The sequence below is a fragment of the Coffea eugenioides genome, chromosome 2, assembly GCF_003713205.1.
Source record: "Coffea eugenioides isolate CCC68of chromosome 2, Ceug_1.0, whole genome shotgun sequence".
Classification (NCBI taxonomy): Eukaryota; Viridiplantae; Streptophyta; class Magnoliopsida; order Gentianales; family Rubiaceae; genus Coffea; species Coffea eugenioides.
This window is the reverse complement of record NC_040036.1, coordinates 75,016,605-75,036,744: the sequence shown is the minus strand read 5'-3', so window position 1 is coordinate 75,036,744 and position 20,140 is coordinate 75,016,605. Positions and strand designations below refer to the sequence as shown.

General features: G+C 33.7%; 2 protein-coding genes across 2 annotated transcripts; both read left to right on the top strand.

Moving 5' to 3' along the window:
* Positions 1–889: 889 nt before the first annotated feature.
* LOC113763461 lies at positions 890–6,730 on the top strand. Its single transcript, XM_027307286.1, has 8 exons — positions 890–1,267; positions 1,477–1,544; positions 4,067–4,133; positions 4,320–4,474; positions 4,570–4,640; positions 5,174–5,242; positions 5,587–5,687; positions 6,193–6,730. The coding sequence occupies exons 1-8, from the start codon at positions 989–991 to the stop codon at positions 6,484–6,486; spliced, it is 1,104 nt and encodes a 367-aa protein (XP_027163087.1). The 5' UTR covers positions 890–988; the 3' UTR covers positions 6,487–6,730.
* A 9,947-nt stretch (positions 6,731–16,677) lies between these two features.
* On the top strand, positions 16,678–17,898 carry LOC113760264 (F-box protein CPR1-like). Its single transcript, XM_027302820.1, has one exon. The coding sequence runs from the start codon at positions 16,678–16,680 to the stop codon at positions 17,896–17,898; it is 1,221 nt and encodes a 406-aa protein (XP_027158621.1).
* The last annotated feature ends 2,242 nt before the right edge of the window (positions 17,899–20,140 follow it).

Below are 20,140 nucleotides of genomic sequence, written 5' to 3'. Positions count from 1 at the left end.
TTAAAGAGAGGTAATTAAATGTTTCACGGAAGTAATAGTTTGAGAGAATTCAACAATTGTTAAAAAAAAAAAAAAATAGTTGAACGATATAGTTCCCTTTTTAGAAACATGCAATACAAAAAGTGATAGATTTTGACAGGTAAAATAAGGGTAAATTTAGTAATATATTTAATTGACATAGTTTGTCTATACCAACAGTTTAAAAACTTCATTGTGTAGTAGAGAGTTTTACATTATTTATCCTTGTATGTTACTAATCATACTAATGTTTATCCTAAGAAAACAAGGGAAAAAGATCTACTCTACTCCTATCATTCCATCTCTACTCTTATCATTCCACGAAATCTCTGTTTTAAAATATTCCATGAGTACTTAGTGCCTCGTTAAGAAGAAGTTCAGGTGTTAAATTTTTAAAGAAAAGTAAAGTTAATTAGAAAAAATTTATAAATATAAGAAAAGTTAATAAATATTAACGTGTGCATTGCACAATAGATTATATTAATCCAAAGATTTTCACCAAAGCTAAGACATCAACCATGACTAGTCCATTTATGTTAATCCAATGAGATAAACTTAATCCACTTGAGTTGGGCCATATAACATGTTATAGTAGTGGCAACTTGTGCTCCTAAACCAATACTTAGATACACTACAATCACTAACCTTAGAAACCAAAAAGAAAGATCACAATGATTGCATAATGAGGCAAATCATAAAAAATCAATCCCAATTATGTCACGTAATTATGACCCAAAACAGATGTACTTATAAACGAACTGATGTAGTACAAAGTACAAACCGAAACATCCAGGGAAAAAACAGTTGTACTTTGTCCTAGTCTTACAACCGGCAACCTGTATTTGTATGTATGGTCAATTTAAAACACAAGTCCTAAATGGGCAGCTACTTCTATGTTCGGGTTCAGACCAACCAAAATCATCTCAACGACTCTTTCTCCTAAAACAGTAAAACGTCGCCGTTTCCTAGGATGTCGCTTCTCTATCCGCGTCTTCGTCTTTTCATCTTCTCCCTCGCCGTCTTGGCTTTCACAGGAGTTCAACTGGTGACCTCCCATGAAGAGTCCGGCGAGTGGGACTGCGAGCCCGACTCGGAGGCCCGTGTCCCAGCCCAGTTCAGGCCCGGAGTCGTAACTCTCGACGGCCATGCCGACGATTGGCAGGATGTATATGGGTTTGAATTCTCCCTCCTCCCGGCACTCGACCCGGATGAAGAAAATGCCTACAAAGGTGGAAAGATGACTGTTAAGGTAGTGTCCGTTGACTTTGACTTCTTTTTACGCGCAAACGATTTCAAGAACCGTTTCTTGGATTGGATCGACTTTAAGTTTTTTCTTTTTTCTTTTTTTTGAGAAGGAAAGCGATGGATGGGCATTAGTAAAATTATAGTACGAACAATTATATAGATTAAAGGATGTGTTTTTTCTTTCTTGAGTATGATTCTTGATTGTGAATGTAGGCCTTGCATGATGGGAAGGATATGTACTTCTTGTTGCAAGTGGATGGGAACTATATCTACTCAAAAGGGTTAGTTTTTATTTTAAGTTGGTGGATTTCTGGCAGTCTTTTTTGTTTTAGTATTCCTTTTCTGTATTTTACTTGTGATATACTCTGTTTGTTCTGTTATCGAGTTCAGCTGAGATTGTTCTGTTAATGTTAACTTCAAAGAATTTAGCTTGTTTTAATAGGCGTGCAGCAAAATCTAATGTTGCTGGATTTTGAATAATTGGTTTGAGGTTCATTACACGCGAAATGAAAAGCTAAGGTCAGTTAGGTCTGACCTTTCTAATTATGATGTAGTCAAGTCTTGATAAGATATGAATGAGAGTTAGTCTGACAAGAATTACTAGTGAAAGCGTTAGTAATTTCAAGGACATAATGATAAATGGAAACTGCTAATGAAAACAGATAAGAGGAAAAGCAAGATGCATTAATATTTTTAAAGGGAAAATGGGGAAAAAGAGTTGGTAACTGCCAAGTTTAGAAATGGCTACGATAGGGAAGCAGAGCAATCAAAAAAAAAAAAAATGCAGAAACAGAAATTTGAATTGGAAAAGCATGTGTTAATAGTACATGAGAACAAGGAAACATGAGAAGACTAACAGGAGAATGCAGAAATTGAGCCAAGAAAGGAAGAAGTGAGGAAGAGGAGAGAGAACAAGAAGCTAGAAGGAATGGTTCTATTGCACTAGGAGGGAGGAGGAGAGTAGAGAGAAATCAGAAAGAGATAAAAACAAAGAGAGATGAAGAAATTAGAGGAGCAGCCTATCTCATCTTAAAGGAGGAGAGCAGAAAAATAGTTGTTCCGGGCAAGAACAGCATCTAGTCCGTTGGACAAATTTGGAATCTCCTGTGCAGTGGCTTAATTCTATTGTTACAAGGTACTTGGACAAATGATAAAATCACCTCAAATGGATTGTATGAAAACAAAATTAGAATAGAACCTAGAAAAGATCAAGAGATACTCCTTTTTTTTGGTGCCCTGTGTTAAGTTTAGAAATCTGAACTCATGAAAAAATCTCCTGATATAGTCAAAGTTGTGGTGCAGTAAAGATGCTTGCTTTTCTCATACATTTTTGCTTAAATTCTGGTTGACAAGGTGGTTTCAGTTTTGCCTAAAGATTAAATTTTAATTGCTTACATATTAAATAATGAAACAATGACCTCCTTCAGTTTTGATGTAAGGCTGTATTTCACAAGTATACCCTTCCAAAAAAGGCTAAAAAAGCTGGCTGTTTTGTGGCCTTTTTTATCACTTAGAATATAAGGTAATATTAAAAAAGTATACCCATCCAAATAAACGATCAAAGAGCTTGCTGTTATCTGAATGCTTTTCAAGTAATTGTAGTAAAACTTGACCTGTTGATGCCTTGGCTTTTCTGGCGATAGGAATGCATGTATCTGTGTTTGAAATCTTTTGGACAGTGCTGCTGCAGCTGTATTCATACATCATGATTTTGACAGGGCTGTTTGGTTCATATAAAGGAGAATGTGGTATCCAAAGAAGCTTTTAAGATTTCTCCTATTCACCAACAATAGAAATTTAGACACATTTTATGAAATCTAAGCAATCTAAGCTCCAATTCAAGAATTCTATTCATCATAAATTGCTAGCTGCCAAATGGTATGAGAATTGGCTTACATTCTAACGTCGTCATGTTTTGGCTTTGGAAGTATTAACCATGACATCCTGCATTTATTTCTTTATTTTTCCTGGTCAACTTAAGGTGTCTTTTGCATGTTTTGCTTTAGTATTGCAACCTCACTGACTGAGGTTATGTTGCATGCCTTGGTTAATGTTTCAAAGTCTCAATTCTAAGCTTGGGAATTGATGTATAATTTAACTTGGAACTATGTTTGACTAGTCAGACATTCAATCATACCTAGTAGTTTTACATACTTTTGACATGGGTGTTTTGCATCTCATCTGATGGTTTTTTTTGCATATCCACTCTATAGTAAGTTGCTGAGGTGTTCTATAGAAGAGGTTAGTAGGCTTTTTAGAGCAGTTAATTAGGTTAAAGCTTTCGAGCCAGAAGAAAGAATTAAATCCATTTAATGGATCTTTTCTAATATCTGATACGATGAGCTACACTAATGCTATCTAAGATCAAATTTCTTGGTGCTATTATGTCAGCTAGGATGACTACTGAGAAATAAATGGTATCTGCCATTTATTGAGTCTCAGTTATTATCCCTGGGACAACTAAGTAAGCTGTAATATCAGTTAGATAGTCTAATGTAAAATCAGACCAATTCTGCTGTGGGTTCAATATTTTGTGATGTATTTTCTTGGGAGGCCGTTGATATGTAAGCAATGGAGCAGCAGTTCAGAATAAGGAATTATAGGATGAGAGCAAATGGATTAGTGAAGTCAATCTTGATCTCTCAGAAAATGGGTGTGAACTATTGTCATCTGAAGCACTGTTAGCTTGCAGTTATGTATAAGCTGTTTCACTGGTATTATGATTTTAGTTGCAGGCACACTGTATGATATGTGGTTTTCAATTTTCATTCCTGAAAATGGCTCTGGATTTCTAATGATGCAGAGATAATCATGGATGCCCATCTGTGGCACTTATGTTTCAAGTTGGTGAGAGTGCTACCTACCACAGAGTAAGTAGCAAAGTGGGATCACTTGAGTGACTTATATTATATATACTGTTGTTATCCTTTATTTGGTACTTTGTTTAGGCTATAATTTCAATTAATACTATTATTTACCCTTTTTATTATTTTTCTCTTATCCAACCTAATTAGTATCTTGTTTCCTAAATGGTTAATTTTTCTTGATGCAACAAGATGGGTGGATGTAAAGAATCACCAAATACGTGCAACAAAACAAGCTGCCGTGGCTATGAAGTTGACATCATGCATTTCTCTATTGGAAATGCTGTTCCAGGACGCTTGTACGGTGGGAACCCAATAGACAGCAGAGAGGGTAATGGAGGTGACAGGTAGATGTCAAACGGGATTTGTGTTGACCTTTTGGTGTATTCAGTTGACATTCCTATGACTGGTCCTTAATAGGAATCTCATTTGTCTAAAACAGATTTGGCCATTTAGTTGATACCTATGCTTGGAATCCACATTGCAGAAACCTTGATGGTATTGGTCCGTCAGGTAATCATGAGATTGGACAGTCCATTATCTCTTTCTTCTGACATCAGTAATGCATGACAAATTCTGTCTTTAATCTTTTACTACCAGGATAATCCCTTCAGTGCACCATGTACTTTATAAAATCAACATTTTGCTTACCTTATGGGTTAGAACTGTGCAGCATCAGATTACGGTGTGTTTAGACAACTTCCAAGAGTTTCATAAAAGACAATTTTGAATGTAAAGTTCTAGTTTTTTTCTGAAACTGCTTGCTCGCTGAGTAGAAATGTTTTTATGCATCATAAACTAGTTGGATAATCATAGGGAATGCTGTAACTTTCATGTATATGATGTTTTTGTCCGTCATTCTCTTCTTACACAATGTCAGGATTTCTGAATGCCCTGATGGACTTTGTGGATGCATTTATTTCACTTCATGGCATAAGAATATTGTTATCTTACATAGCCTCAATAAGGGATTGTGCAAATCTAAATGCTTCTATCGCTATGAGCTAGCAAAGCATTTACCCTTCTCTCATTTTCACTTTTGTCAGGAAATGACTCCACTGCACAGAATGATTGGAGAGGTGCATGGTGGCATAGCAGTTTGACAACCCATACAGGTGAATGTTTTTATGTTTGGAATGTGTTCCATTTAGGAAATAAACATGGAAAAGTCAGCCTAGAATTGACAAAAGGCTGATGCTTGAATTTTATAGGAGTCAATGTCTCAGTATTTGGCAAAGAAATCAAAACTGTCATCGTTGGCTGTTAGCTGAAGCAGCTATTACTTCATACGTGGACAGTTGATGTAGTGATAGCTATTGATCATTTTCAAATTTACGTTGCATTGTTTTCATATTAATTATAAGTTTCCAATTCTATTTCCATATGTGTTGCAGTTGATTTCAACGTGACCGCCAAATTTTCAGTTTCTTCTGAATAAAATTTACCCTTTGCATGACAGGTTTTGTGGCAGAAGATAGTCCTTATGCATCTTCCGGTCAGAAAGGCACATACTACTTTGAATTTTCCAGGCCTCTCCGAAGCATGGATAGTCTACAGCAGGTTGTGCCTGCTTTTTAGCTTTTGTGTTGTCTAATTTAATGGAAGAAGAATCACAAACCACAGTATTTCAGTATGCATGGGACTAAGAGTAATGCAGCCCTTGGACTTTTATTTTCTTGGGTTTGATGCCTGCAGATTTCATATCAGTAATTGTCAAATATTTGTTGTTGTTACGTCTAGCATGAGAGACTTTAGTTAAAACTGTTGAATTAGAGGCTCAAATATGCGTATAATAATTATTGATTGCATGGTTCTGCAATTTGAAGAAGAATGCTATAATGTTACTTCTCTGATGATTGTCTTATGCTTGATGCTTGGTTTATTTAATAATGTTTTCACTTTTTCTAATAGATAACTAATAACAATATTCTGGCTTACCGACCTTAGAAGGCTTTTTAGTATTGCTTGGCATACGAAAAATGAATTTTGCATAACGAAATTCTTGATTTTGTTTGTAGGATCTATATTTTGTGTTAATTTTTTTTTTTTTTGATTTTGCATGTAGGATGTACAATTCACCATTGGTCAATCAAGCAAGTTTTCAGCTGCTTTTTGGTACCCCAGTGATGGAAATCCATGGCATGGATCAGCTCATTATTCCGTCAGCTGTGACTGGGTACCCTTAGATGTGTCCCCAGGCTCTTCTTCGCCAGTTAAAGGAAAATCAGGAAGCGCTTGGGGTGCTGCCAGTGGCTTTGCTCTTCTCCTCTCTGTTGTTTCCTTCTGCATTTCAATTTTTGTTGGATACCGCATTTCTATTAATAAAGCCATCCCCTTCACACCCATGGATCGGCTTTAACTTCCTTCTCCATCTCTCATCATGATCGAGTTTTGTTATTCTTTCTTTTTAGTTTCCTTCTTCATTTTCTTGTGTAAAGTGACCTTAGTTATATCACTGGTGAATGCAGAGTTAGTTAGAAATAATAAAAAAGAAGAAGTTTGGTACAGGTTGATGATACTGGTATAGGATGTGTATTCAAACGCATCAGTTTATGAGTTACAGACTAAGCCACCATTAGTGAAGAATGTATTATCGATCATAATTTTTTTTCCACTTCTTTCTCAGATTCCCAGTCGATTAGTATGTACCCCCAGTGAAGAGTAGACAAAAGCATTTTTGTGCATGGTGTGTGTGGTTGTGTTTGTGTGATTTGAACTAGAGAATATGTTTTGGACGTACATTTGAGAGTGGCAATTAATGGCACCCCAGGAGGCTAGGACATATAACAGCTGAAAAATAAACACAGAAGCAATATTTTCTGCTAGTACAAATTTATGTTGCTACAGTCTTAAGGTTAATTTTTAGGCAAGATTTTGAAACCCGGCCTGGAGAGTTCAATTTGTCTTTCAAGCTCTGATCTACAAAGTTGTGCACTTTTGCTGAGCCTTTTCTTTTCTACTTTTTGCTCGTACCCTACCATGTATACCATTTCTGTAATTAGGATGAGATTATTCTTCAAATGTTACTATTTTATTTGGTCACTCATGTGAGCAGTTTTGTTTTTCAACTTGGTGAAAGTAAGAATCAAGAAACTGAGGAAAAGAAGAGACAGGTTGATGATATACATGAACTGGTGACCACAGATCTGTGATTGCGCCTGCTAGGAATTAGAGTTGAAATATGCTCGCATGGCATCATTGCCACCTGCAAATTATATGAAACCCGTACAAACTGTAAGGGACTTCAACAAATTGAGATTCCTCTTATTCTCAAATACTTTGTGTAGTTAAGGAGGAAGAGAATAGCAGTTTGGTTTTTGGTAGAAGAGAACAGCAATTTGGTTTGGGTAAAAGCAAGGAGCGACCATTTTGTTATTCTAAACATGATCGAAAATCTTTGTTCCACCATACCACAGGAGATCTTACTCGTAGCAATATAATTAGGCTAACAGAACTGGCATCAAGAACAAAAAGTACAATAAAAATGTTCTTAAGTTGGAAACAAAACGTCCCTGAAATAGCATAAAATTCAGGTAGTTTTGAAATCTAGGCGATCTGTTCTCTCAATCAACAGAAATGCAAAACAGCATTTATGAAACCCTTATCCTTCTAATGCGCTGAAACATGTCATAAATTATGTTGTTGATAGCCTAGCTGCTTCCATGTTTGTTTATCTTCAAGAATGCCACGATTGACAATTCTTTGCCACCCTCCACTCGCCAAGCCAACCTAGAAAAAGAAGAAGAAAAGAATTTCCAAGAACTAGCAGGTATAACCATACAGGCAGAGGCAATCTTCAATAGCAAATAAATAATCAAATGATGATTGCAACATAAATTTAGGTTATAATGTTGCACGACTGGAGTTCTGTCAACTTTCTAGGACCAAAAATTTTAATGAAGAAGCACATAAAAGCAGACAAATTGGTGGAGGTTGTGCAGTTGGTGTGCCCTCTTCCTTAACTGAAGCTTGGATATCCTCGCATTTAACACCTGAGGGTGACGCTTCTTGATCGATGCAGCAGTTCAATTATTTCATCAATCAAAACCAGATAACATTTGAAGTTGACAAAATTAGTTAAGCCATATATAACCCACAGCCCCAAGATGCACAATGCCATGACTATTAAAATTATGCACAAAAGCATGTGCAGCATCATTAAGAAGTATGATTTTGCTGCGATTAGTAAACTTGACGGACCTACAAATTCTTCTTTCTACTACAATGGAGTACAACCTAGTCCAGGAATTTACCTTCCCATACTCTTTCATGACCCAAAAATTCACAGTATATGTTGAGCCCTCTGATTATCTTCTATAGGGCAGTAAACAAAAAGAGAAAGGCATTATCTGAACACACCTAAAAACGTCTGAAATTCAGGACTTCCAAGGTTGTCATAGATAGCAAACCAAATTGTTTAAAGGCCTCTTTTCCAAGATCAAATGATAAGATCACTAAAACCCTTTTGATTTCCCAATCTAAGCGTTCATTAAATGATTTATAGCCAAGTTTGATAAGTATTCAATCTAGATTTTCATGGTCTATGGAAAAATGAAATTTTATGTTTAAATACTAAAATCACTTGTATAAGCAATGGTAATGATCTCAAAATAAAGATAGGCTTCTGCAACTGTTCTCAACTCTTTTTGATCCATCCATTTCCTCTCCTGTGTGCATGAGAGTTTGAGGGGGCTATAATAAATTTTCAAGAGAGCCAATTCTTCGCGACAAATTTATATCAAGGGAATGGATATAGCCAGGCTTGAGAGAAAGTGCACGAAGTGGCTTTCGCTATTTTTCATGTAAAACAAACTTTTGACATCAAAAAATTCCGAAAGAAATATCCTATAGTACTCTTGAATGAGCTAATATAGATGGTAAGAAGATAAATGCACAAAACAACTTAGATTTTGTGCTATTACGGTTCACGCTTGGTGCAACATGTGCACATCATGATCTGAAAAATACAAACCAGAAATGACGTTTGTAAGTTATTTTCTTCAAAAAATTGAATATGATATCACCATTGTGGAAAAAGGGAGTATGTAATTAAGGCCATTAATTATAGCATTCATTAAATGATTTGTGGCCTACTGGATAAGTAATCAACGCACATTTTCATAATGTATATAGGGAAAAATAAAATTTTATATATGAATGGTAAATCAAATGAAATAAGTAAGGTAAATCTAATTCCTTGAATTTATATATGTGATGTAATGTAATATTACCTAAATCAACTCTACATTATCTTAAATTAACAAAAAATACAACTGTAAGCAAAATCGAATCAAAACAAAACAGCCAATAAAAGAAAATTACAATTTCTGACTCAAACACCACTAAGCAAACTCACATATAGACAAAAATTTATATTCTCAACCCAATCCCACTGTCAGGCAAAGGTAATCTAATCACTTAGACTTTTACGAGTGATGCTATAAGCAATGGTAATGATCTTAAAAGGAAGACATGCTTTTGCAACCGTTCTTGACTCTTTTTGATCCATCCATTTTCTCTCCTGTGTGCATTAGAGTTTGAGAAGGCTATAATAAATTTTCGGGAGATCCAATTCTTCACAGCAAATTAATATCAATGGAATGAATATATATATCTGGTTTTTGGAAAATGGTTCTAGCCTTCCAGGCTAGGTAGGATTTCATTTAAGTGCAACAATTGCGAGAGAGTACATGAAGAGGGTTATAGCATTCATTAAATGATTTATGGCCACCTGGATAAGTATTCAACCCAGATTTTCATAATGTATATATGGAAAAATAAAATTTTATATATGGATGCTAAATCACATGAAATAAATAAGGTAAATCTAATTCCTTAAACTTATTTATGTGAGGTAATGTAATATTATCGAAATCGACTCTATATTATCTTAAATTAACAAAAAATATGACTGTAAGCAAAATCAAATCAAGACAAAAAAGACAATAAAAGAAAATTATGATATCTGACTCAAACACCATTAAGCAGACTCACAACAAGACAAGAATTCACGTTTGTAACTCAATCACACCATCACAAACTTTTCAAGGCATTACATCGTTTATAACGAAGCCTAACACTTTATTAATTTTCAGTTGAAATTTTAGCTTCTATGAGGCAATTGTCTTGCTCCTGGACTCACCTTTCAGCAGCTTAAGGTTCCAAACATTTATACAGTAGCTCTAGAGATAGATTAAGAGTGAAAGAGAAAGCGACATAGAGTCAGTTTTGATAGTAGCTGCATTAGTGACAATTTCAGCCTACCTGCTCCAAACCTTATAACAACCTTATAGAGTCAGTTTAGATTTTATGCTATTATATTTCATGCTTGGTGCAACATGTGTACACTGCGATCCAAAAAATACAAACCAGAAATGACATTTGTAAGTTTTTTTCTTTATCATAAAAATGAATATAATGTCATCACATTGGAAAAAGGAGTATGTAATTAAGGCCATTATAGCATTCATTAAATGATTTATGGCCAACTGGATAAATATTCAACCCAGATTTTCATAATGTATATATGAAAAAATAAAATTTCATTCATGGATGCTAAATCACATGAAATAGATAAGGTAAATCTAATTCCTTATGCTTACATATGTGACGTAAGGTAATATTATCAGAATTGACTCTATATTATCTTAAATTAACAAAAAATATGATTGTAAGCAAAATCAAATCAAGACAAAAAAGTTAATGAAAGAAAATTATGATATTCGACTTAAAAACCATTAAGCGAACTCACAACAAGACAAGAATTTACGTTCGCAACTCAATCCCACCATCACAAATTTTTCAAGGCGTTACATCATTTGTAACGAAACCTAACACTTTACTAATTCTTGGTTGAAACTTGAGCTTCTTTGAGGCAATTGTCTTGCTCTAGAACTCACCCTTCAGTAGCTTAAGGTTCCAGACATTTATACAGTAGCTCTAGAGATAGATTAAGAGTGAAAGAGAAAACGACATAGAGTCAGTTTTGATAGTAGCTGCATCAGTGACAATTTCAGTCTACCCGTTCCAAACCTTATAGCAATCTTATAGAGTCAGTTTAGATATTATGCTTGTATATTTCAGGCTTGGTGCAACATGTGCACACCATGATCCAAAAAATATGAACAAGAAATGTCATCTGTAAGTTTTTTTCTTTTCCATAAAAATGAGTATGATGTCATCACACTGGAAAAAGGAGTATGTAATTAAGGCCATTATAGCATTCATTAAATGATTTATGACCAAATGCATAAGTATTCAACCCAGATTTTTATTATGTATATATGGAAAAATAAAATTTTATATATGGATGCTAAATCACATGAAATAAACAAGGTAAATCTAATTCCTTAAACTTACATTTACATATGTGATGTAATGTAATATTATCGAACTCTATATCATCTTAAATTAACAAAAAATTATGACTGTAAGCAACATCAAATCAAGACAAAAAAGCCAATAAAAGAAAATTGTGATATCTGACTCAAACACCATTAAGCAGACTCGCAACAAGACAAGAATTCACGTTCGCAACTCAATCCCACCGTCACAAACTTTTCAAGGCATTACATCATTTATAATGAAGCCTAACACTTTATTAATTTTCAGTTGAAATTTTAGCAACTACAAGGCAATTGTCTTACTCTAGAACTCACCCTTCAGTAGCTTAAGGCTGTTCCAAACATTTATATAGTAGCTCTAGAGACAAATTAAGAGTGAAAGAGAAAGCGATATAGAGTCAGTTTTGATAGTAATTGTATCAGTGACAATTTCAGCCTACTTGTTCCAAACCTTATAGCAACCTTATAGAGTCAGTTTAGATTTTATGCTATTATATTTCATACTTGGTGCGACATGTGCACACCATGATCCACAAAATACGAACCAGAAATGACATCTATAAGTTTTTTTTTTCATTTTCATAAAAATGAATATGTTGTCATCACATTGGAAAAAGGAGTATGCAATTAAGGCCATTATAGCATTCATTAAATAATTTATGGCCAAATGGATAAGTATTCAACCCAATGTTTTGAAAATCGAACCAGATCAGCTGGTTCGACCAGTTGAACCGCGAACCGGCCATGCCTCCGGTCCTGTTCAATTAAAAACCCAAAAAATTAATTGAACCAGTCAAAACCGGTTGAATCGATAAAAACCGGTAAAAACTGGGAGGTTCAATCGGTTTTTATTAAGTATTTATTTTCTAAAATAAATATTTTAGTTTTATTCAAAATTTTTAATACTAAAATGAATAAAAAATTATTTTATGAAAAAATATTTTATTAAACCTTTGAACTGGGGTCGAACCATGAATCGGAAGGTTTTCCGATTCACTCTCCGGTCCGGGTTTAAAAACATTGATGCAACCTAGATTTTTATAATGTATATATGGAAAAATAAAATTTTGTATATGGATGCTAAATCACATGAAATAAATAAGGTAAATCTAATTCCTTAAACATTACATATGTGATGTAATGTAATATTATCGGACTCTATATCATCTTAAATTAACAAAAAAATATGACTGTAAGCAAAATCAAATCAAGACAAAAAAGTCAATAAAAGAAAATTATGATATTCGACTCAAAAACCATTAAGCTAACTCACAACAAGAAAAGAATTCACGTTCACAACTCAATCCCACCATCACAAACTTTTCAAGGCATTACATCGTTTGTAATGAAGCCTAACACTTTACTAATTCTCGGTTGAAACTTTAGCTTTGCGGAGGCAATTGTCTTGCTCTAGAACTCACCCTTCAGCAGTTTAAGGTTCCAGACATTTATACAGTAGCTCTAGAGATAGATTAAGAGTGAAAGAGAAAATGATATAGAGTCAGTTTTGATAGTAGTTGTATCAGTGACAATTTCAACCTACATGTTCCAAACCTTATCGCAACCTTATAGAGTCAGTTTAGATTTATGCTATTATATTTCATGTTTGGTGCAACATGTGCACACCATGATCCAAAAAATACGAACCAGAAATGACATCTGTAAGTTTTTTCTTTTTCATAAAAATGAATATGATGTCATCACACTGGAAAAGGAGTATGCAATTAAGGCCATTATAGCATTCATTAAATGATTTATGACCAAAGGGATAAGTATTCGACCCAGATTTTTATAATGTATATATGGAAAAATAAAATTTTATATATGGATGCTAAATCACATGAAATAAATAAGGTAAATGTAATTCCTTAAACTTACATTTACATTATTGGTGACTGTATCAAATAAAGCTATTAAAGCAGCCTTCCCTAGCCGATGTGGGATCGTTACAATGATGTGAGGACTCGAAAATTTTCTTATTTTATAGAATATTATCGGGTTATTTAAATAATTATTCACTCATTTTCTCCGAATTATTTATTTCGACCATTTTAAATCCATTTAGATGGAACAACGTTTCTTTTATGTTTTTAAAGCGTTTTGTTGGAAAATTTACTTTTCAAAAATTCGTTTAGTTTGGAACAACGAGTGCACGTCTTTTGAGGCTATACTTGAATCAGGAGTGTATTAATATTGGAGAATTAAGAATGTTTAATAGTAGATTAAGAAAAGTTAATTGAAAAATTAATACTCGACTCATGTAAGAACTCACAAATTTACCTATTTTAAACTCCAGTTACGAGCTTATTTAATTATTTATTGGCCAATGGCCTGAATATTATTTTCTATCCTTATTAGACCTAAATACATGGAATTATAGCTTCATTATATTTTTAAAGTGTCTCGTTTCAAAAATTATTTTCTTGGAAGCTTGTTTAGCGAAAAAATGAAAACGCGTTAGGAAATTTTATCCGATTGAGAGTACAATAGGCTTGGAATATTCAAGACTTGTACAATGGTCCTAAAATAGGTAATTTTATGTTTAAGTACTCAAGTGATAGTTAGTAGTACAATCGTTATAAGAATTTCTCGAAGGTTTCGCGTTATAGCGTTCAAATTGGCGATACGCGTTTTCACACGCGCGATTTTAATTGAGGGACTTTAGACCCTTATTTCGGGACAATTAGAGTGAATATTATCTACATGAATATAAGTGCATTAGAGGTTTAGTGCTCTAGTGCAACAAACGCGAGAGAAAATCGAGTCCAAACGCATCCTAATTGCACTATTTTCAAGTTGACTTTGAGATGGATTTTGCACCACACAATGAATCTTCCTTAGGAAGCCACAATTGAACCAACACTTTCTCTCTCCTCACTTCATTTGGCCGTGCAACAAGAAGGGAGAAGAACTCTCCATTGTTCTTCATTTTTCATCTTCAATCCATGCACCAAATTTCATCCAAATCACACCAAACTTGGAGACCACTTAGCAAACCACTTGGAGATTATATCTAGCTAAGAAAGAGGGGAGCTTTCACGGTTTCTTGGAGCTTCAAGAGGGCCGAAAAATTCTGATCTTGCACACCAAAGGAGTAGGTAATGATCAACCCATGGATTCTTATCTTTTGGAGGTTATATAGCAAGATTAAGCTCATGCATGCACTTAGTTAGTTGTTTATGGTGTAAGATGAAATGGGTGGGCTCTATGAACTCCCACCTTTGTGATGAGGACTGATTTTGGGTTGATGATATTTATAATGTTGGATTAGTGTTTAAAATGTTGGATTATTGGTGCATAATTAGTGGAAACTTCAAGGAGAGCAAAAGGCCAAATCTGACCATTTTGCCCCTGACTTGTTCGGCCACTTTAATGCAATATTTTGAGGTTCTAATGGCTTGATTGTGTTGTTTACATGTTATATTAGTTGTGTAAAAATTTTCATTGAAAAATATTGAGGTTTGGTTGGTCAAATGAATTTTTGAATTGAAAACTGTCCCGTAATGCACTGACCAGCGTCCTAATTGAGTTTCGTCAGTGGATTTGAAACAATTTCTTGACTGCCCCAACTAATGCACTAGACCAGCATAGCCCTTGAATGTATTTTCCAACGATGTTAAATTGACTGAGTTGTGATTAAAACAAGAGGTACATTGGGGACAAATTTGATTAAATCTTGTTAATTGAAATTCTTTTACACCTACCAAATATATGTCCTTGGACTTTTCTTAACACCCTGATGGTCCAAGCAAAATCATTGGATGATTGGTTGACTACCTAAAAGTATGAGTATGGTTCAATCCCTTTGATGTGTGTTCAGCCAAGCTTGAATTTTCTCCAACAACTACCGATCTTCTTATTGATCCGCATATGAACCTTACTTGATCTCTGTTCCTCGTCAAAGATTCCATGAAGTGCTGAGGCATGCTAAACTTCATAGGCCTACACAAATTTTTCGAGTCTCGTTGTGTGCTCGAATTTTAAAATGAAAAATTTCTTCCTTTTAATTATTTTTGACATCATGCTCAATTTGAAAAAAATTCGTGAAACAAATTGTTTTGTAATACTTGTTGTGACCCTACTATCATCGCATTTCTCAAAAAACATTAACTTAATTAAAAATTGTGGTGTATCAGAGACATATTCAAATCAAGGGACAAAACACACTTTTTCCCATATGTAAAAGAATATTATGCTTACTGAATTAATGAAAACCTTTTCATTCCACAATCTCAAAGTTTAAGCAGTGTCTTATACATAAAAGGGACAGAGGAAATAACACATTTTGCATTACTTATATCCGAGCACCTGATTCCGCATGTAAAATTTTTAAAGCTTGAATGTGTTTTGTGCTGCCAGGTCGTTTTGTTGGAAAACGCTATCAAGTTGAGGGATGCGTGCATTGCGAATTTAAGATTTAATGAGAGTCTTCTAATGTTCTAAAAGAATTGGGCAATGGAAAATGTGATTTGTAGCTCAATGAGGAGTATATATGTAATTAAGGCCATTATAGCATTCATTTAATGATTTATCGCCAACTGGATAAGTATTCAACCCAGATTTTCATAATGTATATATGGAAAGATAAAATTTTATATATGGATGCTAAATTATATAAAATAACTAAGGTAAATCTAATTCCTTAAACTTAAATATGTGATGTAATGTAATATTATCGGACTCTGTATCATCTTAAATTAACAAAAAAGATGGCTGTAAGCAAAATCAAATCAAGACAAAAAAGACAATAAAAGAAAATTATGATATCTGACTCAAACACCATTAAGCAGACTCACAACAAGACAAGAATTCACGTTTGTAACTCAATCACACCATCACAAACTTTTCAAGGCATTACATCGTTTATAACGAAGCCTAACACTTTATTAATTTTCAGTTGAAATTTTAGCTTCTTCGAGGCAATTGTCTTGCTCTATAACTCACCTTTAGCTTAAGGTTCCAGACATTTATACAGTAGCTCTAGAGATAGATTAAGAGTGAAAGAGAAAATGATATAGAGTCAGTTTTCATGGTAGCTGCATTAGTGACAATTTCAGCCCACCTGTTCCAAAGCTTAACAAACCTCAAACATCAGTCAAAAATCAGTTTTCGTAGTACCCGATTTGTTGAAGGTTTCAGGCTATCTATTTAAAAGCCTAACAACCATAAAAAACCAAACAACCTCATTCGATTCCAATCCAAGAACAATGGCGCAAGAAGATCTTCCTTTTGAGGTGATTGTTACTATACTGATGCTTCTTCCAGCTGAAAGCTTGATCCGTCTCATGTGTGTCTCCAAAGCATGGTATGCTTTGATCACCAATGCCGAGTTCATCCAAAATCATCTCCAGATTATGGCTTCAAGAGGTAATGAGTACATTTTATGTGGTCCAATCAAGGTTTTTAGCCCTGCCAAATCTGATTTGCTTTGTGCTAAAGACCCCAATTTTGCCTATAAAATGGGAGTTCCATCTACATTTGATTCTCGTCATTGCCTCCATGTTTCTTCATCCTATGGTTTAGTACTTATGAGTGGCGCATATAATTTTGGGAAGACCTTGTATTTATGGAATCCTTGTATTAGAAAATACAAGTGCATTTCCTCTTCATGTATTGACATAAAGAAGTCAAATAGGCTAGGTAGTTCCTTGGTTGTTGGATTTGGTTATCTCAACCAAGCAAATGACTATAAGATCGTAAGAATTGTGTACATTGAAAAAGATGATGATCATTTCTTGGATGAGGACAATGACTATATGGATGGTGATGATCATGATGATATTGGTGGTGATGTCAATGAGATAATTGAAATGGAGATTGATGAAGATATTAGTGCTAGTAAGGCTGAGTCAAGTAGTAATGACGATAGAACTACAGAGGTTGAAGTTTATTCATTGACCAGAGATTCTTGGAAAAAAGTTGAAATCCAGTCTTTTCGGTGGTTCTTGTGTGATTACTTTACTAGAGCATTCGTTAACAATTGTGTCCATTGGATGGTGTTCTATAGGCGCGTCAACGAGGATGAATCGATGATTTTGGCCTTTGATCTTGAGAAAGAAGCCTTTCAGCAAATTACAGTGCCTCATTATGAGGACGATGTAGCTGAATATGTAGAGAGTATTGTTCATAAGGAAGCTCTTGGTTTTGTGGTCATTTATCCTCAAGAAACAACTGAACTTTGCTCTCTGTGGGAGATGAAGGAATATGGACTGGTTGAATCATGGAGTAAAGTATTTAATGTCGAAGTTGGAGGGACAATTTATAGACCATTTACCATAACCAAGAATGACCAAATTATGTTTAAAGGGGAAAATCAAGGCTTAAGTCTTTATAGCTTTCAAAGTCAAGAGATTAAAACTGTCACAGTTAAACTTGATTCAGATGAGCTTGACTTTTTGTCCACAGTGGATAGCCTGATTCTTCTCTAGCCAAAAAAAAAAATTGTTGGAGCAATGAATTAGATGAAGGTATGTTTCATCCAAGTGGATACATACATATAGACATTTTTTCTTATTATGCTTTTTCAGAATTAATGATATTTTATCAATTCTAATTATCCCTTCTTTCTCTTTTTCCCTCTTCATAAAAGAATAAATGCCATTACACAAATTTTTCTTTGAGTACATGTGTCATTCATAGTGTTCTTTGGCTGTTTTTCTTATTTTTCTAAACAAATGCATATGTCTCATATATTGAATGATGGCCATGAAGCATATAGCATGATCTTTTGAAAAATTTCTTCTTAATGGAACTTTTAGAGTTGGCTACCTAAAATTAACGTATGTCAGAAGATTCCTATTATACATTCGGATATTATTTTCAAATTAATTTGTTTGCAAGCACAAGAATAGGCATACCAACTCATCAAATGCCATAGTAACCTCCATTTGATTTCTTCTTACAGGTTGTTGTCCTGATGGTGGAAGCAAAATCCAGTTGACAGTTTACACTCACAAATTCTGATGCAAACTCCCAATAAACGTGCATTGCATTGTGATTCAGAATTAATAGTAAGTAAACTGTTTAAGAGTAGTCTGATGAGTTGTAAGTATTTTGCTAATGTGCAATAGAAGGCGACTAAAAGAATTGGTACTGTAAATTTCTGATGGCTACCTGGAATAAGAAAGAGGGTTTTGCTTTTGTAGCCTTTAATTCAACATATACTACTTTTCCCCATAGTTTATGGCATGTTCTTCTCTATTATGTTTTCAGTGCTAAAAAAATTATCATTTAATGAAATTTGTGTGCCTAATATTGTTTACTGAGAAACTATGCGGCATTAGAGATTGTCAAGAATAGAAATTGATCTTAAATTTGTTCTTAGTTGTTACAAAAAACATATAAGCCAAGCTAAATCTTCTATTTTCGTGCATCTAGAGGTTTGACAAAAAAAAAAAAAAACTCCTCTTTCCCCATCACCAAAAAAAAAAAAAAAACTCAGTTATAGATTTATTTCTTAAATATGTACTCATAAAAACTGTGAGAGAATGAGAAAGCTAGACTAATAAGAATGATGGGTTTTTAGTGTGAGTGTGAGTAAAAATTGATTTTAGTTTTTTTTTTATATCAATATTGCCCTTAATACTAATAAATGGACATATTACATTGCATTTCTTTAATAATTAATAAGAATTGTGCTAATAGTTATAAAGAAACATTCCTTTAATTGTGGAGATTTTGGTGAATTAAACCAAAAAAAGAATAACCAATTCATTGCATTTCATCAATAATTAATATCAGTTATTCCAACAATTACAAGAATGAAAAACATTCCCTTGAGTTGTAGTGAATTAAATAAAAAAAGGAAGAACAAATTTTATTTCTAACTTATAAAAAAAAATATGGTGAATCTTAGTGGTTAATAATGTAAGCAAAAAAATGATATTAGTTTTTGTGATGCCAAAATTACACTCCTCTCTAATAAATGGACAGATTGCATTGTATTTCATTATTAATAAATAATATCAAACATGCTAGTAGTTACAAAAATGGAAGATTCCTTACTTTTTATTTGCCGAAAGGAAAACGAACAAATTTTATTTACAAAATTTAAGCTTAGAGAGTTCTTCAAACATGAAACAAGATATAATAAATTGGTACTATGAGTCTTAAAAGTACCACGAGTCTTTTTATTTTGTGGATACAAGTAAATTAAGCCTTAAAAGCACCTTTTTAATATGCGTATATTAGTATTGAGTAAAAAAACTTTAATACAAAACATAATAGGAAATGGAGTACCAACATAGGCAAAGATTTTTATGTTCGGAATTATTTATTCAAATTGCAATAAAGATTGAATTTAATGTAATTCACTACTGATTTATGATCTTTTGTGTTTTTGTTGGTTCTTGTGAGTTTTTTTTTTCTTACCATCATAGTTCTTTTCAATAAGAAAAAAATGCAGGTTTCCGATTCTATAGCCGTTATCTCTTTGGGATATATTGACCAAAGTTTATTATCCAATTCAATTTTGTCCATTAATATATTTTTAAGATAATTCAATGGGGATCCGTAGAATTAGTACTTAGTCCATAGATACTTGGAGAGGAAAAGTTATTGGAGTAAAAGAATTTAATTGAGATTGAAGTTCTAGTCAATTATGTCAACAAAATTGTTTCATTACTTGGATAAGGAAGGAAAACGGGATAATGGGAGAAAGGAAAATCAGAT

What these genes read in the sequence shown, in the direction of transcription:
- LOC113763461 (XM_027307286.1), top strand. Translation starts at nt 989, where the DNA reads ATGTCGCTTCTCTATCCGCGTCTTCGTCTTTTCATCTTCTCCCTCGCC. An exon ending in AACTATATCTACTCAAAAGG is followed by an intron (nt 1,545 to 4,066) that starts GTTAGTTTTTAT and finishes CTAATGATGCAG; the next exon opens with AGATAATCATGGATGCCCAT. An exon ending in GCATGGATAGTCTACAGCAG is followed by an intron (nt 5,688 to 6,192) that starts GTTGTGCCTGCT and finishes TTTTGCATGTAG; the next exon opens with GATGTACAATTCACCATTGG.
- LOC113760264 (XM_027302820.1), top strand. Translation starts at nt 16,678, where the DNA reads ATGGCGCAAGAAGATCTTCCTTTTGAGGTGATTGTTACTATACTGATG.